Below are 15221 nucleotides of genomic sequence, written 5' to 3'. Positions count from 1 at the left end.
CTGGGAGAAGGGCTGTAATACGAAAAGAACAGGTGAGGACAAGGCCATAGAAAAACTGTTCTTTGGTAATCATGGCCCTACAGGAAGAAATTAACTGACAGGAAGAAATAATAACTTTATCATAGAGAAACCTGGAAGATACCCTCTCAACCAAGTGATCAAAGTAATATCACCAATAATTTGAAAAATAAATATTATGTACTTCTTTATATGATACACTGAAAACACAACATAACTTCTGTGGCATTTCTGCCAAAAGCATGTCACCGGAATCTAACCATGAGAAAGGATAAGAAAAAAACTAGTATTAAGGACATTCTGTAAATGAACTGGCCTGTATTCTTCAAAAGTGCCAAAGGCATGAAACACAAGGACTCAAGAAATGTTCCAGACCAAAGGTGACCAAACAGACATAATGATTGAATGTAATGCATAATCCTGGATTTTTATTTTGCTAGAATGGATATTATAGGGATTATTGGCGAAATGTGAATATAGTCAGTAGATTAAATAGTAGAATTCAATCAAAGCTATGTTCCTGACTTCGACAATTATAGGATTACATAAGAAAATGCCCTTGTTAAGAAATACACAGTAGGGTGCCTGGGTGGCTTAGTCAGTTAAGAGTCTGCCTTCGGCTCAGGTCATGATCCTGGGGTCCTAGGATTAAGCCCTGTGTCGGGCTCCTGCTCAGTGGAGAGTCTGCTTCTCCCTCTCCCTCTCTCTGTGTGTTCTCGCTCTCTCACAAATAAATAAATAAATGTTAAAAAAAAAAAAAAAAAAAGAAAGAAAGAAAGAAATACACACTGAGGTATATAGAGGCAGAGGTGGACGTTATGTCTACAATTTATTCTCATAGAGTTGAAAACAAAATTGTCATATGAGAGAAGATGAAAACAGCAAAATGTTACCATTTGGGAAATCTGAGTGAAAGTATATGGGATTTCTTTGTAGTACTCGTATAACTTTTCTGTAAGTCAGAAGTTATGTCAAAATAAAAAAAAAATTTGGGGATCCCTGGGTGGCGCAGCGGCTTAGCGCCTGCCTTTGGCTCAGGGCGCGATCCTGGAGACCCGGGATTGAATCCCACATCAGGCTCCCGGTGCATGGAGCCTGCTTCTCCCTCTGCCTGTGTCTCTGCCTCTCTCTCTCTCTGTGACTATCATAAATAAATAAAAAAAATAAAAAAAAATAAAAAAAAATAAAAAAAATAAAAAAAAATTTAAGAGAAAAACAAACAAGCAAATAAACTAACCAAAAGATTCAAAAATATAATTGGGAAAAATATTTTCAATATAGTGGCTTCTATTTCGGTTTTTAAAAGATAATCTCTCTGAATATTCTAGTTTAAAATTAAAAATTATAACCATGAAAGAAGAAACTGTATCACTACACTTCGAATATATTTTAAATAACATATCCTACCAGAGTCACATACTAGACTACTTCCTATATCTAAATTTCATTTAAAAACTAGAAATAAATGCCATGAAGGAAACTATCATAACACTAACCTTCAGAGAAATACTGTAATTTCCAGATAATATTTCTATTTAAGTTATTTTAAAACACATTTTAAATTAACATAATCCAAAAAATAATACCCATGATACTTTGAGGATTCAATACATCCTACCTTCAATTGAAAAACCATGAAATACTATAGAAGAAACTTAGAACAGTAAAATGTAAAAGAGCTGATTTTACTTATTTAAATTCAGTGTCAATTAGCTATTTCAAAAAGGAGACACAACAGAGCAAAATTACCTTCATGGACTGTAATGCCACAATTGTCACACTGAATTATTTCATCAGCATCCTCGCTATTATCTCCAAGACAAACACAGCAAATCAGAATGTGGTCCATTTTTTGAGAACTCCAGTTTTGACTCTTCTCAAGAATCAGCGAGTCCTAATATCAAAATATATCAGAAAATCACATATTTAAATTAAAAGATAACTTTAATAACTAAAATTCTGTTATTTTATGCATTTCTAAAATTATGCTACATTCTCCATTTAGTAATGTCAAAGCATGCTACATTTGAAAAGTCCATTTCTTTGTCAAATGATCCTCTAAATACCCTCAATTTTTCACTTTCTCTGCAAGTCCCATATTCTGCCTCCTTTAAGAAATAAAAAAGCAAGCATGCAACTAACAACTCTTCATCTGCTTTGCCATTCCAGACTATAGTCAGATCCCTTAAACTAGGAGAAAGGAAAAATTAACCTACAAGTAATTATTACTCCTACAATGGGTTTACAAAGTGTAAGACATGGTTCCTACACTTTGGAAGCCTATAATCCTGCCTGAAGAGAGACAAGACACACATATATTAAACAAGAAAAAATCAATCCAAGATAACACATAAGCAAATATGCATGTGATGGCATAATTATAAACTCTATACTTAACTGCTGAGGAATTCAGAAGTTTCAGAGTCATCAAACTACTGGATGACAGATCCAAGAGAACCTGAATAGGCATAGCTGTATAAACAGGTACAGAAAACCATCTAAAGGGACGCCTGGGTGGCTTAGCAGTTGAGCATCTGCCTTTGGCTCAGGACAAGGTCCCGGAGTCACGGGATCGAGTCCCACAGTGGGCTTCCTGCATGAAGCCTGCTTCTCCCTCTGCCTGTGTCTCTGCCTCTCTCTCTCTCTCTGTCTCTCATGAACAAATAAATGTTAAAAAAAAAAAAAAAAGAAAAAAAAACTATCTAAAAAAGGATCCAAGTTGTCTAGTTGCAAAAGCGTAAGTACTCTATTAAGTTTATGTCAAGAAGTACATAGTATAAACTGATAATGATACTGAGATAATTATAAAAAGAGAAAAACATAATAAATATAAAGATATAATTTCAAGAAGGAAAAGAATTTGCTTTAATTTTAAACTACATTACAGATTTAAACTTTAAATGGTTAACAATATAATAATTCTTACCATATTATCAGATTGGACATTATATAAGATAGCACTTGACTCTAAATGTTTTCATTTAGGAAACTAACCACTGTTTTTATATTTTTATATTCTTTTAAACAGACCAATATCATAGAACATTGGTGCACTGAGTAAAACAAAAATCTCTCCAGATTTTCATATCAGTGATCTTGGATTTCATTCTCAGTTCTCATTTAATAACTATTGAATCTCAAAGCTGTAGTTTTCTTATCTGTAAAATGGGATGGCAAAAGTAGTACCTACCTGATGAGATTGGTGTGAAAATTAACAAGATAATTGTATGGTAAAAATGTTCCTGAGACATACCGTGTACTCAGTAATTATGTTCATTCCCCTTCTCCTTTCGTAATTATTGTAGGTGGTTCAAGAAAAGGAGTATGAGCTGCCCATTTATTACACTGAGTAATCCCTTGGACTCCCCCTCCCAAAAGTTGTAACCCTCAATGAACACTGCTACTTTAAATATTTTCCTGTGGTAAGTCCAAAAAAGACTTTTTTCCCAAAATACCACATCTAGGGTTTAAAAATAAAATTAAAAAAAAAAAAAACACCTCAGACTAGAAAAAGATCTAGCCAATAACCAGTTTGATAACTGACAGGCTACTCATGTAAAATGGGTTCTGCCAATACTTCTCTGCTGGAAATAGCCAAACTGTGGAAGGAGCCTCAGTGTCCATCGAAAGGTGAATGGATAAAGAAGATGTGGTTTATGTATACAATGGAATATTACTCAGCCATTAGAAACGACAAATACCCACCATTTGCTTCGACGTGGGTGAAACTGAAGGGTATTATGCTGAGTGAAATAAGTCAATCGGAGAAGGACAAACATTATATGTTCTCATTCATTTGGGGAATATAAATAATAGTGAAGGGGAATAGAAGGGAAGGTAGAAGAAATGGGTGGGAAATATCAGAGAGGGAGACATAACATAAAGACTCCTAACTCTGGGAAACAAACTAGGGGTGGTGGAAGGGGAGGGGGGTGGGGGTGGGGGTGAACGGGTGACAGGCACTGAAGGGGGCACTTGACGGGATGAGCACTGGGTGGTATTCTGTATGTTGGCAAATTGAACACCAATAAAAAATAAATTTATTATTAAAAAAAGAAAAAAATACTTCTCTGGTGGAATTACAACTAATAAGTCCTTGAAAAAAAGGTTTACCCCTGTGGGAAACAAGTACATTCCTATGGATCAGAAAAAGTAGCATTAATAGGTAGCTCTAATTCCATCATTTTCCTGTTTTTCCATTTTGCTCAGATAAAACAGTGAATGTCTAAATTGTATATCTATACCAATTTCTTCTCTCTATACATATTATCATTTAGAGGCAGAGAAAACAAAATCAGCTGGCTCTGGCCCTCTGATTCACATCATTTGAGACACTTATCAGAAATCTAATGCAAAGAGAAAGAAATGGGGGGAACTGGAGCCCTGCCCAATGACTATGGATAATGCTTCAGTGGGAAAGTCTTACTAACACATTCTCTTAAAAAAGTGTGCTCTAAATTGTCTTTAATACATCAAACACAGGTTTGAGCACACATAACCAAACTATAAAAGCAAATTTACTATCAAATTTTATTAGCATATTTCTGAAGATGTGTATCATTTTTTTAAGTTTTTGGACAAAATAGTTAAGTTAAACTTTTTACCAAAAGATATATCATTTGAAAATATGGTTTTTATATATAAATAGAAATTGGGAAAGTTGGTTCTGAATGGCACATGAGTATTACCTAGGATATAACTTTAATATTGTAGAAGAATTTAATGTAATCGAATGGCAACTAGAAGAATAAATGCGGCACAATAATAATAAACCAATGAGTACTTATAGTAAATTATTTCACTCTTTTCCTTAGGGTTTAAAGTTACACCTCAAATGATAATATTGTCCAGTGTTCTCCATGGGTCTATTGCTTGTTTGCTTATGTATTCCACACAGATGATTATAAATAATATATACAAGGTAAATTCTAAGTTTTATATGTATTTAATAAAAGAGAATTCCTGAACACTTCATTCAAAACTAGAATTAAAAGAATCCTTATTGCTCTGATGATGAGAAAAAATTAGTATACTGAAAAATCTGAGCAATAGGTCTTCGTCTAAGTTTTGAGAAAGTGAAATTCTCAAGAATCTGAAGTAATTTTTGTACAATATTTCAAACTGTATTTTTATGTATATCAAGTTGTTTTATTTTGAAATGTGTAAAAAGCATTGATAAGTCTGAAGTTCCAAATAGAAGTTGCTATTTATAAATAGAAGTTGCTATTTATAAATTTATAAATTTTAATTACCAAATATCAGATGACAATTGCCATTTCTTCATATCCATTTAACATCAATCTAATCCATTTAACATGAGAGCCTTTTATGAAAAGAAACCAAAAAACTTCTGCCTGAAAATTTCTATTGATATAATTTTCTGTTAAATATTAATCCTCAACCAAAGCTCTAGTTTCAAAGTCCTGAAAATGTGAACCATTTTTTGAAAATGCTACACCCCATCCCCAAAAGATTTATTTCAGAAAACCAAAAATGAATGTAACATCAGTTAATCTCAAAAGCATCGTTTGAAAATGGCATATAACCATATTCCAAGAGGATTGTTTAGACCACACTAAATTCAAAAAATGTCATAATTCCATAGGCCAAGTGCCCATATGTAGAAAATGCAAGGTTATCAAATTCCAGTTGTAGAACAGTAGTTCTCAAGGTATGGTCTGTGGGACTCTGCTTCATAGGGTCCACAAGGAAAAGGCTATTTTCATACAAAATACTAGGGTTATTTGCCTTTTTCACTCTCTCTCTCATGGATGTATCATGTACTCTTCCAGAACTACATAACAGGGGATAGGGTCATCAATCTGACAATTTGTTGCTTCTGTATGCCTTAATTTTTTAATTCCTGAGTTTTAATTTAACCCACATAAATAGTAATTAGGGTCTTCAATAATTTTCAAAGTGTAAAGTGGTCCTGAGACAAAAAAGTTCAGAAACCACTCTTCTAGAGTATTTAAAGGCCTATGGCATAGTCATGTTAAGACCATTAAGAGTCCATAGTTAAGGAACGCCTGGGTAGCTTGGCAGTTGAGCATCTGATGCCTTTGGCTCAGGTCATGATCTCGGGGTCCTGGGATCGAGTCCCAAATCAGGCTGCCCACAGGGAGCTTCCTTCTCCCTCTCCTTATGTCTCTGCCTCTCTCTGTCTTTCATGAATAAATAATAAATAAACTCTTTTTTTATTCATGACACAGAGAGAGGCAGAGATATAGGCAAAAGGGAGAGGCAGGCTCTATGCAGGGAGCACGATGTGGGACTCAATCCCGGGACTCCAGGGTCACACCCTGGGCTGAAGGCAGATGCTCAACTGCTGAGCCACCCAACTGTCCCTAAATAAATTATCAGGAAAAAAAAAAAAAGAGTTGATAGTTAAGTCAATAAAAGACCCCAGCTCCATTCAAATAAAAGAAAAATCAAATTCCCTAAAAAACTTCAAAATTATTAAACTTTTGGAATATCACTTACATGATGTCCAACATCATTTACTTACAAAAGCACTTGACATAACAGCCAAGAAAGTATGCTGTTTATAAACTAAATATAATTCAATTATGTATTTCTAAAATCACACTTTCAGTTATCTCTACTACAAAGTAGTATTTGAAAACATAAAGTAAAAGTAGAGGAAAGTAAAACTTCAAATATAACCAAATACATTTGTATTAACTAATAGATACTTGATACCTTGATGCCAAGGTATCACTACCTAAAATAGCCAGCAAGATTAAGATACAAACAATAGCCATAAGGCAACAAGAATTACCTTTAGTCATCTATTTTACAAAATCAAGAGCATATGAACAGGAAATTTAGAAAGATAAAAGAGTTTTCATTAAAATTTGTTATCTGAGTGACACTTATATAGAAGTAGAATCATCAAAAATTACTAGTCTTAGAGAAAAACAGTTACCAAGGTTTCAGGTAGAATTATTGAGGTAAAATGAACTTTCAATCAATTTTTCTACATTTCTGCATAGGGTAGAACAAAAGGAAAACTAACATAAATTAACACCAGAGAAATAAGTTTTGTTACTGTAAGAAGAAAGTTCTTGATAATTTTATGGAGACCCATTTCCAAGAAATGCTCTGGAATCACATTCCTTTGGGACTTAACATAAATATATGAAGTCTCATTATTTAATGAATTCTCTTTTGGTGGGATAAAAAACCTAAACAGCACATGTGACCTTCCAATGCAACTTAAAGGACAGCCTACAACCTCTTAAGCAATATGTTACGCATTACACATTATTAACAAATGGATAATGTATACATTTTACCTGGCAAATTTCTAAACATATGTAAGTATTCCCCACACCATAACAGAGATCTAACTCTGCCTCTATCATTAGACAGCCTACTTTTGTGAATGTCAGGCTAATAAAAATGAAGAAGATAATGCTACCAACAGGTAAACTTATTCAGTAGACAGACTGAGTATTAAATACTATAAAATAAGCTGGATACAAGCCTCAATCAAATATGAACTGAATTTTCCATATTTCTATTTCCCTAAATTGCTCCTGGGAATATGAAACTATTTGTTTTACAGCATTATAAATACTATATTATATTCCAAATGACAATTTCCCATTACCTAAAGAATTAGGATAGCACTGGAGGCAGACAACATTCTTCATATAAAAATGCATAACCTAGAAGTTGACCAATGTTTATAATTTAAAATACAACCTGCTGCTTCATCAATCTAACATATAACCCCCCCTCACATCCTGTTACTTATTATTTTGGAAAGTAAAAAATCACCAAGTTTTTAAATGAAACTTACTTAAAATAGGTAATCATTCCTATGCAAAACTTGTAAGTAGAAGGTAAAAGAATAAAGCACAGAAGGAAAATCTACCGGTTTAACCTATTGTGATGATATGAAAAAACAAAAAATAAGTGCTTGCAAAAGAAGTGAATTTTGTGACAATAAATGTATTAACAGAAATAACAGACTTAATTATTATAGTTCTACATGTTGATGTAACAGGTACATCTACATGTAAGATGACAACTCAATCTTGCTTTTGAAGAAAAACATATACATAAACACACAGACAAAGAGACACAAATGTGTTTGACTGAAGAATCTTGAATGTTGCGTCTTGGGCCCAAAGGATAAACCTAACTTTCGGTAGTAGAACTTCAAGTGGAAGAACTGAGTCATTACTGTAGTTTTAGGACAAAAATGTTTGTCTTATGATAGGAGTGTTTGATTTTTCTTTTTCATTTCTTTGTAGAGAGAACTTATTCACTAAATATATGTAAACATATAGTTCATATTTACTCCCATACATCTAAAGCAAAGACTTGGTGACTATTCAGATGATGAGTGCTACAACTGGTTAAGGAATTAACCTTAAAATGAATCTCTAAAAGTCTGACGCAATCATTAAGCTGTTTTTGTCCTGCTCTAAAAAGTAGAAGTCTAAATTTTCATGTGGATATGGACATGCCTAAGTTGAAATAAAGGTGACCTCTGTTTTCATAATCCACTCAGAACCATTCAGCAGTCCTACGAAGAATGGGGTGAGAGGACAGAGAGGGAAAAGGAAAACTATCATAACCCTAGTCTCTGGATATAAAAACATTTCTCTAATTATAAAGACTGTAAGTTCCTTGAGGGCGGTGATTGTGAGCTCCTTGAGGACGGTGACAAATAGTAGATACTCAACAAAGGCTGGTTGACCAAATGAATAAATGTTACACTTAGGGTGCTCATTCACTCCCACAGCTGTCTATAAATAGGATTTCAAGGAAGCTACTTAATATAACAAGTAGAATGGTTTAGAGAAGAATTCCCTTTTCCCCAGACAGACAGATATCATAAAAATTGGGTTGATCTACCTCATTACTCTTGCTTTGAGATAGTGTCAGGCTATCATTGGTCAGTTCCTCATCATCAGCACTGTTTCTGCTAAGAACTTTACTCTTCTTCTTCTTGCAACCCCCTTCACTGGCAGGGCTGCTATGATCTTCATCATTGCCTTCATCATTCTCATCCTCATCACTCCCACTTCCTTCATCCTCATCATCCTCATTGTCTCCATCACTTCCTTCTTTCTGAGATGCAGATCTTCCCTTTCTCTTTACTACAGTAGGTCGCCAATCATTGTCATCTTCACTGTCATAGTCATCCATATCATTCAGCTCTTCCATGGATACAAAATCCAAAAGTGGTCGATTTCGACGAAGGTTCCACTTTTTTGGCTCACTTACTTGTTCCTCTGCAGTGGTTGTTGTAGTGGGGACTGAAGGAGATGTAACACCAGGAGGACTTGTGGCTGGTGTGGTGGAAGCAGCAGAAGCAGCCACATTATCAGATACTGTTGCTTTTTCTTTATCTTCTCTCTCCTTCTCCTTCTCCTTTTCTTTCTCTTTTTCTTTCTCCTTTTTCTTTCTAGGTCTTTCTCCATTATCTTCTTCCTCCTTCTTTTCCATTTTAATTAACTGTTTTTCTGATGACAGTATTTCTTCCTCTGCAGAATTTTTAAGTTGTTCTTCTTTTACTTTAATATCTTCATTCAGTTCTTCTTCTAAAATATTTTCTTCAGAGTCACTACAGGAACCTTCTCCACTGTCCTTTGAAGGATCTTCACTTCCATTACCACTCCCTTCAGAATCTGTTGAAAATATGAGAAAAAAAAACCACACATATGTATATACATACACACACACACACACAACGCTGACACAAATGAAACCACCAAAATTTGTGAGTAACTTGCAAAACAATATAAACAAATTTAAGTCAAAGAATGGTAGACATTCCCAACCTGATTAAATAATAAATCAATGAAGTTGGCATAATGGTTCTAATTCAGTATAACACTAATGAAGATGAATATATGTAACTCTAAATTAAAATATGCTTTAAAAAGAAGAGTACTATTTCGTGTCATATAGCTCATGCTATGTTTGGTACCCTAGAAGCAATTATTTTTTCTAAAAGTAAAGGTGCTTCTTTTGAAATTGGGCATCTGATTTTTTAACTTAATGATACAATACAGACCAAATTCTTCTTCTTTTGCATCTTCAATTCATAAACTGAATTAACTTACAAGCATTGAGTCACATTCAGAACAAGAAAATTCTGGCCCAAAAAAACTTGGTCTCATTTATTTCACTCTTTGCCCAAACAAAAAAAAAAAAAAAAATGAGCACAGGTATTTATGATAGTCAACATCCCTAACATACCAATCAATTTTAGGAGTACCAAGTTCATAGGTGAAAGGAGACAGGAGCAGTAGCACAATAAATGGAAGTTACAAGAGCAGCTGCCAATTTTCCTGCTGACAAGGATACTGTTCATATCAGTAAGAGCCACCTAAACTTTCAAAACTTCTAGGCAGTAATTAAGACAGCCCCCTAGAATGAAAGAAATTAATAATTATTTTAAAAAACTAATCCATCTTGGAAATGAGCAACCACAGTAGTCGCTAAAAAGACAGGCTTAGAATATTAAAGAGTTTGTGCAGAACTACAAGCTTTCTAGCAAGTTTTTCCCATTCCTGCGTCAGGCAGCCCAGGCCATCTTGGCCCAACACTATTCAGCAGCTTTCTGATCCTCTTTACACCTAATCAAATAAATAAAAATCTAAAATCTGAAATAAAGGGGAGGAGAAAAATAGAAGGGGAGCTGGAAGAAGTAAGAAACAACTAGTCACAGGTCACAGCCAACACTTATAGTAAAATCTGTAGGAAAAAATAATAATAATAAAATCTGTAGGGTGATACATTTTTTGGGCCCATAATTAAGAAAAGGGTAATATTAAAATGGTGAGAAAAAGTATGTGTTCCCACACCATTTTAATTTCTGTTAATTCAACCAGCCTTAGCCGCTATAATTCAATGGACATTAAAAGTAAATAAAGTTAAAAGAAAAAAAAAAGTAAAGAAAGTTGTAATTAGTATCTGGTTATCCAAAATGTCCTAGAAATCCTTTACAAATGGCTGATTAAAAAAAAAAAAATCCTCCAAGTCAAATCACACAAAAAAAATTAAAATTAACATACAATAGATATTGACTGGCCCTATAAAATAATTATCAATCTCAAGATTATCATGCAGGGACCCACAGCTTATTCAAAATTGCTATGAAAAAACACTCTAATCCCACACATCTTACATAGGACACGAGCAATATCATATAGGTCAACAATCCCTTACTTGAAACTTCTAGAGCCAGATAGCTTTCAGAATTTTGATTTTTTTCAGATTTTAGAAGGGTAGCATGGTGCATACACAATATATTACACTAAAATTTCCAGTGAGGTCTAAGGCACTATTTATTCTATACTCAAACACATTTCTGCAGTGAAAAGTATAAATATTTACAAGTATGATAAGGAAACACTACAAATAAACTATCATTTCCAGTTAGGTTTTACCATCAAACAAGTAGGTACCAAACTCAGGAAACACATTTGGATTTGTATGCTTCTTGAATTTCAAAGAGTGTGAATTCACTATGACCCACAACCAGGTACTTCTTTTCAGTCCAATAGTTCTACAAACCATTAAGAAAATTATGATTTTTAAAAATGCCACTCATAATTAAATCCAACCTACCAAGAAACTATTTCTGGTAATATAATAAATAATAATAATAATAATAATAATAATAATAATAATAATAATAGACATTTTTAGATAAGAATTTTAAAAATAGCAAGCCAAGGTGACCAAACACTTCTAAGGCAAAAAACAGTCTCTGTGCACACTGACTACAGAAGATTGAAACATTTTGCAAGCAATGCCATAATTAAAAGAGATGGCCAAAATTAAGAGAGATAGTTTTTTAAAGTATCTAAAAAGTATTCCTAATAATTTTTACCAATAAAAACAACAGTAGATACAAAAGCAAGATTAACTGGGGCACAAATGTGGGTACCTAATCAAAACTGAGACCAATCCAACTTTGCTATTACTTGGTAAATTTTACGTAATGTTAAGCATTTTTATGATTTTTGTTTTGGTTGCTGTTGCCAAAGCCAATTATTTTTAAAAATATTAAGGGGGTTGCCTGGGTGGCTCAGTCAGTTAAGTAATCAACTGGTGATTTAGGCTCGGTTCATGATCTCATGGATCATGGAATCGAGCCCAAATAGGACTCTGCCCTCAGTGGGGAGTCTACTTGATATTTTCTCTCCCTCTTCCTCTGCCCCTCCTCTGATTCATATACAAGCACTCTCTCTCAAAAAAAAAAAAAAATCTTTTTTTTAAAAAAAAAAAGCATGGGGAAATTGATACCTTGATTGTTTTTATTTTGTAATCATGTCTGGATAGAAAGCAATTTGAAAAGAAAAAAGATTCAAATGCTTTACATCTGTTAATTTTATTATTAGATGAATCTGAGATTTTTCCACAAATCCAAATCCTAGTAGCTTACCCAACCCTTCATTCTCCAAATATAATACATTATCCATACTCCAACTTCAGGCATCAGGAATATATCAAATTTTATCTGTCCTTGATTTCTGAAAAATAACTTCTTCATCTGATTAGTCATCATTTCTTTTGGTATATATGCACTTGAAGAATGGAAATAAACAATATTAGGTACAAGCATAGCTTGACAAAAATTACAATGAAAAACTCAGAGTCTTTTGCTGTCTATAATTCTATTTTTGTAGGCTGCAAAGAAAAATGTCTATTACAAAATCAAACAATGACTCTGTATCATGTTCTAAATCCAGCACTCTTAAATCTTTTTTTAAAAAAAAGGGTAGTAATAGACTAGAGAAATAAGTCAGATACTTTAAATAAGTCAGATGCTTCTTAGCATTAAAAGAGAATTCTAAAAAAAAAAAAAAAAAAGAAGTAATTCTAACTCTACAATAAAATTTTTTTCAGAAAAAAAAAAAAAAAAACCTTTAAAATTGAAATCCCTCCTTTCTATTCAGTTAAATTAAAGGTAACTTTTCTCAAATATACAATATGTCAAAATCTCTCCAAGCAATAGCTATTTCAACTAACAGAAGTTAAGGAATTTTTTATCAATACAGAATTAAAAAAATAATCTTTAAGAATTCCTTCACAATTTTCAATGTTTAAGTTTTCCTCATAAATATTAAACAATAAAATTGGTATGATTTAATTCAGTTTTATTTTAGCTTTGCAATGTAAAGGATCACCTTTGTTCACCGGCCTTAATTAACTATTCTTTTCATTGATCTGGTACAATAGTAATCAGTATTTATAAATATACACAATACATAAGAGATCACCAATCTACTGGTTTCTTCAGTTATCACTTTGCGGCCATTTTTGACTAATCCTGTATTTTCTCTTTTTATAAAAGCTAATCAATCAACACAACTTATCCTCTACTCATCATCTCTAGTTCCAACTGTGTCATTTATCATTTTCTGAATGAATCCAGATCAGTGATTCTCAAGTAAGAACAATTTTGAATTCTGTCCCACAGAGAACATTGGCAATGTTTAGACAACGAATGGTTGCCATGGTGGGGGACAGAAAGGGAAGATGCTAATGGCATTTAGTAAGTAGAAAACAGATGTTGCTATACGTTGTACAGTAAACAGGACAAGCCTCCAATACAAAGAATTATAGAACACCAAATGCCAATAGTGCCAAGATTGGGAAACCCTGGTCTAGCAATAAAAGGCCTTAACCTGACCTCATTATACTTGCCCAGGAGAATCTCTTTTATTCTTTTACTCATTCCTGATTCCCAAATATAAATGATATTTACCAGCCCCTACACTTCTAAACTTAATGTTTCCCTCACCTAGACTGCTTCTTTTTTAGTTCCTAGTTCAACTTACCTCCTCAATGAAATGTTCTAGATAAATCCAGTCTAAAGTGACTATTCCTTGACTTGAACTACACAAATAATCAATCATGCCTTGTATTGTTATTTTATTTATTTAATTTTTCCAATATTATCACATCTCTTTGTGAATTTACCATAATATCCAACAAAGTACTTTTAAACAAAACTACAGATCTATGACTATATCTTGATCCACTTAGCCAAAATTAGATTAAGTACAAAATACTACCAAAGTGTCATCCTGACTCTTCTAGTTAACTTTCTAGCAATCTGGCCTATCTAAACTAAGACTCAAGATCTAAAGTTAATCATCTTACTTTGGCCAGCAGGTTAGAGGGGACACAGCACTGCTATTTTGTCTTATTTAATAAAAGCAATACATGCACTCATCTTGAAAAATATTCCATTTATATATCAGATAACTAAATGTAATCTAACCCCAATTCTAGGACCAAATCTCAAATATAACCACTTTAACTAGATCAAACAATGAAACTGCCAAAGAAACTGCCAATAATCTTAAATTGGTAATTTCATGTGGTTCAATTTAACATTTCCAAATACGGTTCTTCTGGTGGTTATCACCACAATTCTAATACGGTTATACCACGTCCACAATCAAAAAATGAGAAATTTAATTAATCCTGACTAAAGATAAAACAAAAGATCTATTTTCAGTTTATATTCTTCTAAAGGCAGAGGCCTATAGTTATTAACCATCAATGATCACTTAAAAATTTTACTGACAGGTCATTTTTTGAGCAATATTTACCTTTTTCTATTACCTGAGAAACACATGAATAAAATTATGTTTATCTGCAAATGTGTTGAATATAATCTCTCAGAATTATCTATATTCTTAAAGACAAACAGAAATAGGAAGCTTTGTAGTCATAATTTCTAATTTCAAAATGAAGAGAAGTGATGCACAAAACTCTGTTACAAATTAAGGCCAACCAATCTAATCATTTTAACATCAAGTTCTAAAGGAGTTAGTAGTTCATTCAAGAAGTCACCTTTAGACAGTTTTGAAAGAGGCTTTGATCAGACTGATGATACAGCTAGCGCCATTTCTCCACCTCCTGTTTAATCTATTCATATGTAGGGTTGGGATTCCACAACTCTGACTTGACTGAAAACCAGTGATAAGTCTGTTTTATCTCCTGTAAGAGTCCAACTACCTCAGGCAAAGAAAGGATTCAAACAGGAAACACTGGTAATCAAGAGTAAGCCCCCATGTTAACTATGGGGGCCACCAATGAATCTTAACCAAGAAGGGAAAATAGGATTCAATTTCTACTATTTTAAACAAAATCATTTTCTACTATAATCTCCTTTATAGTAGCATAACAAGAACTGCACAGGGGCCAAGGAAGTAAAT

General features: G+C 33.3%; 1 protein-coding gene across 14 annotated transcripts in view; it reads right to left on the bottom strand.

Annotated features, from left to right (window-relative positions):
• Positions 1–15221, bottom strand: part of PHF14 (PHD finger protein 14) — a 230488-nt gene that overhangs the window by 197890 nt on the left and 17377 nt on the right. For 12 of the 14 annotated variants that reach the window (XR_012002675.1, XR_003235791.2, XM_072764412.1 and 9 more), the window contains 2 exons: positions 8890–9665; positions 1768–1912 (listed from right to left, as the gene is read on the bottom strand). Coding sequence is in view for 12 of the 14 variants with exons in the window: in XM_072764412.1 (XP_072620513.1) it covers positions 1768–1912; positions 8890–9665 (921 nt within the window). In the remaining 2 variants the exon portion in view is untranslated. Of the gene's footprint in view, positions 1–1767; positions 1913–8889; positions 9666–10239; positions 10411–15221 lie in introns of all 14 variants that reach the window. The other 2 variants (XM_072764417.1, XM_072764415.1) reach the window with 1 other exon arrangement.

This window comes from Vulpes vulpes, chromosome 7 (assembly GCF_048418805.1).
Source record: "Vulpes vulpes isolate BD-2025 chromosome 7, VulVul3, whole genome shotgun sequence".
Taxonomy (NCBI): domain Eukaryota; kingdom Metazoa; phylum Chordata; class Mammalia; order Carnivora; family Canidae; genus Vulpes; species Vulpes vulpes.
Note: the sequence above shows the minus strand (reverse complement) of the source record. Positions and strands in the feature narration are given on the sequence as shown.